Source organism: Haplochromis burtoni, unplaced genomic scaffold (assembly GCF_018398535.1).
Source record: "Haplochromis burtoni strain Fernald_Lab_line unplaced genomic scaffold, NCSU_Asbu1 Contig_156, whole genome shotgun sequence".
In the NCBI taxonomy this organism is placed as follows: Eukaryota; Metazoa; Chordata; class Actinopteri; order Cichliformes; family Cichlidae; genus Haplochromis; species Haplochromis burtoni.
Window position 1 is genome coordinate 1441741 of NW_024582517.1, and position 6000 is coordinate 1447740.

Genomic DNA, 6000 nt, shown 5'->3' on the forward strand with positions numbered 1-6000 from the left:
TAAAACTCATTTATCTGTGCACTGATGATGTAAAGTGGGAAAAAAAAGTCCACAAATATTTTGCTGCATGAGCAATCACAGCAAATTAAACAGCCATGTGAAATTTTAAGCAAATATGAAGTTCAAACCTTAAAGATCAAGGGTTGTACTTCATATAAATGCAAATCATCAGGTCATAATGTTGTGAATATATGTCCAGATAGGCATATATTGCTTGCCATTTAGTTGTACCACATGCTACACTCATTTTTTCCTGTTTTGGCGTGTTTCCGTGGTGATGCTTGGTAAAGTCACACAGTAAATTCAGTCACACCGGTGTTGCAGCAAACTGTCAATATAAAAATTGCAGTTTTAAAAGCAAATATTTTGTAATTTGTAACCCTAACTAAAAACGCATTGTATATACTGTAAATGTTTTAATACTAATAATACTGCAAATAATGCACACATCAGCACCTTTATCTATAAAACTTGGTGTGATTTACCCACTTGCTTTGACTTCTTTACTTTTTTTACATTTTATTTGAACTTGCTACACTTCCTTGTGTTCTTGTGGAAATAGCTTCCTGCTAACACACTTTAAGACACACAAATACACACCCTTTTGTGTCTTTTTGTGGCGTTGGTTGTTTGTAGTAGCTTATTGTATAAGTGTCTGCCCTCAGCTAATGTTTGCTGTTGCCACGAGCACGCTTCCCCTTCTCATTCCAGCCACCCATCTGCTCGCCTCACCCCAAGTCACCCTCTGTGACCCAGCCACCCTTGCACCCTCATATCCCATTAACACCACCTAACAGACCCTATTTTCTAGTGCCCCCTTCTTCCTGCTTTCCATCCCAACCTGCCCCCACGTGCCCTGCCTAGCTTGCTCTACGAGATACTAAAGGAAAAGATCAGCCCTAGTGGCCTGCATGAATAGAGCTGCTGTGCTCCACGTCTACACGCGCTCAGTGTGGGGTGCTGTAGTAGGTAGGGTCTGGACTGAGCCCTCAGTCGTGAAGTGTGTCAGTTCAGTCAGGTCTTTTCTGTCTGAACAACCCTGCATCCATAACTGATTCTCCCACTAGCTCCCTTCTTGCCCACTTGATCAAACCACCGTTGGCTTCCTCTCCTTTTGCTCGACTCTCAAACCTGTCCTCTCCTCTTATTTTTGCCCGGCTAACTTTTGCCTGACTAAATGCATGTCTGCCACTTCCAGGCTTGGCAGAAGATGCACATGGGCCCTTGTTTTCAGAGAAGGTGCATCCTGCATTAGCTGTGTCAGGCTGCAGAGCAGTGACTGCCACAGGCGTGTTTGTAATTTCCCATGTTGTTTGATGAGCAATGAACACAGCGTGATCTCCTCTGGGTTCACTGTACTTTTTTCTTGTGATTGTTTCTTTATGTTCTGGTTCTAATGTGTCTGTTTTGTTTGTTTTTTACTTTCCTGTGTGTTCTCTTATTTCCTGCTTCCAATGTCTACTTCACTCGTTCCATCAACCCCTTGTCTTCTGCCTTTTCCTTTCCCCATCTGCAGTCTAGCTCCCAGGTAAGTAATGCCCCTGCTCCCATTACATCCCCATTTCTTCCTAACTCCATCCTAACACTGGTGCTTAAACCTGTGATTTATCTCAGCAATGCAATTAACATGAAGCTATCGCTACATCTGTGATGCTCATGTTTTGTTGTTGTCCTGGTGATCTCATAAGCGGTACTATTTTGAAACTGAATACATTCAAAATGCACTTGACATGATCGCCCATTGCTGTACTGGCTTTGCTTGTTTTGTGTTTCACATTTTTGTTGTGGTTTTGGGTATAAAATGCACCCATTTCATAAGTCTACATATTTTTCATATAACTCTACTGACTTTTAATGGAAATGCACAAATTTTGTGGTTTTGCAGACAAGGGGGTAAAGATCAAGCTAAAAAGGGTTCAAACATCAAACTGGGGCTGCAAGGTGACAAGAAAGGCTTGGGACAGGACCCTCGTAAGGACAGCTCCATAGATGGTGGTCACCACTTGAAGGTGATGTACCCTAATAAAAAAAATATTTACCCCTGATGATACACAGTTTAGTAATTACCTAATGAGATATGTGTCCTTGTTTTCCCAAACGTCAGTTGGAGGAGCTAATGAACACGCTAGAAAGGACGAGGCAAGAGCTGGATGCCACCAAGCAGCGTCTCTCCTCCACACAGCAGTCTTTACAGGAGAGGGACACTCACCTCACCAACATGAGACAAGAACGCAGGAAACAGCTGGAGGAGATCCTTGAAATGAAGTTAGTGTTTTCTGAGATTTGCTGTTAGCAAAAATCAGATTGGCGGCCTACATTTTCAACCTCCTTTTTTAAAAAATGTTCTTGTAATTAAGCCTTGGATTAATTTCTTTTCTCAAAATGTAATCCAGCTCATTTGTTTTTGTCCTTCCCCACCGTCTTTATGAGAAGACAGCCGACATAGCACTGCTAAATTGAAATTTGATTTCATTATCAGAACAAAAAGTAATCTGAAATCCACCACGATGGTCACACTGATATTCAAAACAGTAGCCAATCTACCCAAAATGTCTGTGTAGGTTCTCAGTCATCCAGGTCATTGTAATCTAAGTTTCTTGAAGAGGTTTCACTTCTCATCCAGGAAGCTTCAGTTCTAAGACCAAATGGTGGAGAGTCCCAGTTTTTTTTTAAAGGGACAACTCCCACTAGGGAATACCTGGGGCTCTCCACCATTTGGTCTTAGAACTGAAGAAGCTTCTCTGAAGTGAAACCTCTTCAAGAAACTTAAAATAGTCCAATAATTTTTCTTCCCAAGCTCCTTAAATCTACCCAAAAGTCAATATGTGCTGCACATTCACCCTGAGGCCAGATAATGTCCAGAGAAATTGCAGAAAAAAACACAAAATCTCAGACTCTACAGGCCTTGGTTAGCTTGTTAAATGTTGAAGTTCATGACAGTATGGCTTGTATGGGAGAGCCAGAAGAAAGCTTCTTCCCTCAACAAAAGAACATGGCAGCACACATCGTAAAAGTGCATCTTAAGAAAAAACTGTCCTGGACAAATGAGATCAACGTGGCGATGTTTGCTAATAATAATTGGCACAAAGTTTGACAAAAACCAAACACAACATATCAGTACAAACACCTCATACCCTGTTAAAGTGTTAAAGCACAGTGTTGGTGGGGTGATGATTTTGGCTTGTTTTTCAGTCGCAGGGTCTGGGCACCTTGTAATCACTGAGTCGATCATGAGTACCTCTGTATATCAAAGTATTCTAGAGTCAAATGTGAGGCCTTCTATCTGATAGCTAAATCTTTCTGGAGATACTACTGTTGTGTTTTATGTTGTTTTTCTTTCAGACAACAAGCTCTGCTGGCAGCAATTAGTGAGAAAGATGCTAATATTGCACTGCTGGAACTGTCTGCCTCGAATAAAAAGAAGACCCAGGAGGAGGTGCTAGCCCTCAAGAGGGAGCGGGACAAACTGATGCACCAGCTCAAACAACATGTTAGTACTGCAGCATACTTCCAAGGAAATTTCTCTCTGCCGATGCTTGTTGCCAAAATAAAAAATGTAGCTGTACAAGTCAGCTAAACAATTTTCTACAAGGTTATCACTGCATGACCACTTTGCAAGTTCAGAGTCATTTTTCTGCTTTTATTTCTTAAGTCTTTGTTAATTCCAGACTAGTACTAAAATGAAGTGATGTCATTATCATCTCAATTTGCAAATAATTTGTGGCCGTAAACATCAGAGTTGAATAAGAAGTCTGTGCCTCCAAGACTTCAGTTTTGCAGCAGTCTCAAATATTCCGTTTTTTAATTTTTTTTTATTTTAAGCTAACTCAAATTTTAAAGCGTACAGCTCTAGTATGATTTACACACGTAAAATTCTGGCAGAGGCAATCTGGCCACTTTTCTGTCTCTAGTTTTTGTCTTATGTCACCTTGGAAGCACATAAACTGATCCTTGAACAGTGGATGGTCACCTGGAATCGTACTGTAGTTTAACCACAGACGGTATATAAAGAATGGAGGAAGCCTCTAGGCCTAAAGCCATTGTAGATGTGTCTAAGAGTTATACATTCTTTCTAACTGCCAGTAGGAGGTGAGACTTGTCGCTCATCTTAATCAGTAGTTTTAAGCCTTATTTAATACAACCTGATTTTTATGTTATGAATTAGGACAGCGACAGTTACTTTGTTACTGACAAGTTGCTGCCATGTACTGTAAGTGTGCAGTCTCCTCACTTCTGCCAACTGCAGAGCGTCATGCACTGACCTCTGCCCTCCTCCTACAGACACAAAGCAGAATGAAGCTGATAGCCGACAACTATGAAGACGAGCAATATCATCCACATGCTCCTCACCACCCCCAGTCTCAGCCCCCACATGCTCCACCTCAGCCCCAGCCCCAGTATTCCCACGCTCCCCACCCTCAACAGACTCCATATCCACACGCCCCGCACCCGCAACATCCGCAACACCAACAGCATCCACAGCACCTGCAACACCCACAGCACCCACAGGCATCCCAGCAACACCCACACCCACAGCAGCCACAGATGCAGTACCCTCACCCTCCTCACCAGCAACATCCTCAGCACCCTCAGCCACCTCCCCAGCACCAACAGCACCCACGCCCTCCACAGCCCCAGCACCCTCACCAACAGCACCCCCAGCATCCTCAGCAGCACCCACATGGGCATCTGCCTCCGCAGCACCCTCACCCTCAGCACCCACACGGACCTCCACAACAGGGGCCACACCCCCAACATCCACACCCTCAGCACCCCCAGCACCCCCAGCACCCTCAGCATCCCCAACACCCTCACCATGCCCAACATCCACGTCACCCGTCGCCCCACCATCGCGGGGGACCAGCCCGAGGACCCCCGCATGCTGGTCATCGCCCTTCCCCAGACCAGGTAAGATCACACATGTTATCTCTGTTATTAAATGCTATTTACAACATGTTTCAAAGGTCAGCACTGACGTCTTTTTGATATGGAAAAGTAAAAATGTCTTAAAACTCAGTTAATCTAATAACTGTGACCAACAAATGCCACAAGCTACATACTGTACTTGCATGTGACACAGATATCTGTGATAATCTCAGCCATGATGGTTAGAAGTTTGCTTTGACAGACTGTCAAATACACAGTAGCACAGTAGTTGGACAATAGATGCAATGTTAAAATTCTGTTGTAGAGAAATAGTTGTGACATTAAGCGAACAAAGAATTAACCGCTGACATCGCTCCAGTCACCAGATGTTGGTCTCAATAAATAAGACACAGTTTCAGTCCCTACAGTTCTCAATGCTGCTTTGAATAAAAGCAACATAACAGCTTCTGCTGCTTTCTTCTCCTCATGCATAACGCTGCCAACGACAGGATGACGAGGAGGGCATTTGGGCATAATCCTTGCTGTGACAACCAAAGCTCTAATGTTGTTTTGAGGGGTGAGAAATATTTAAGACTTTCTTAATTTTACTTCTTTGCCAGCGGAGTCTGTGGTGTTTTGTAAAAATCTCAGCATGTTTGTCAGATTTATATTTTTATCTTTATATATCTTTGTATTTTTTTTCTCACATTCAGATGATTCAGTCACTACTGGAGGAGCACAGCCATGCCATGATGTTGTAACACTACCCAACTAAATATTTATTACCTCCACTCAATCAGTACCCAGCAACGGGACCTTTTTTTCCCAGGAAGAGGAGGGGGAACTCAGGTGTGCAGGTCATGCATAGAGACTGACAGCTGAGCAGGTATTTCACCCATCTAGACACGCATAGACATGCTGTAGTGAACATTATATTAATTACACTAAAAGAAAAATCTTTCCAAACTGAAACTTCCACTGTCTCCTTCATGTTCTGTTTAAGGTGATGTGGGAGCTCTTCTTGGTGTGAACAGGACAAGACGCACTCCACTTCACACAACATTAGATATTCACAACTGAAATGGAAGGAGAGAGAACGATATGGAGAAAGAGATGTTCTGTGTGTGTCTAATT

The 6000-nt window shown here is 43.0% G+C and overlaps 1 protein-coding gene across 1 annotated transcript in view; it reads left to right on the forward strand.

Moving 5' to 3' along the window:
- Positions 1–5741, forward strand: part of erc2 (ELKS/RAB6-interacting/CAST family member 2) — a 61517-nt gene extending 55776 nt beyond the window's left edge. The window contains exons 14-20 of the mRNA XM_042224929.1: positions 1517–1528; positions 1886–2009; positions 2105–2265; positions 3343–3490; positions 4282–4908; positions 5376–5443; positions 5580–5741. Coding sequence (XP_042080863.1) covers positions 1517–1528; positions 1886–2009; positions 2105–2265; positions 3343–3490; positions 4282–4908; positions 5376–5402 — 1099 coding nt within the window. The 3' untranslated portion in view covers positions 5403–5443; positions 5580–5741. The remainder of the gene's footprint in view (positions 1–1516; positions 1529–1885; positions 2010–2104; positions 2266–3342; positions 3491–4281; positions 4909–5375; positions 5444–5579) is intronic.
- The last annotated feature ends 259 nt before the right edge of the window (positions 5742–6000 follow it).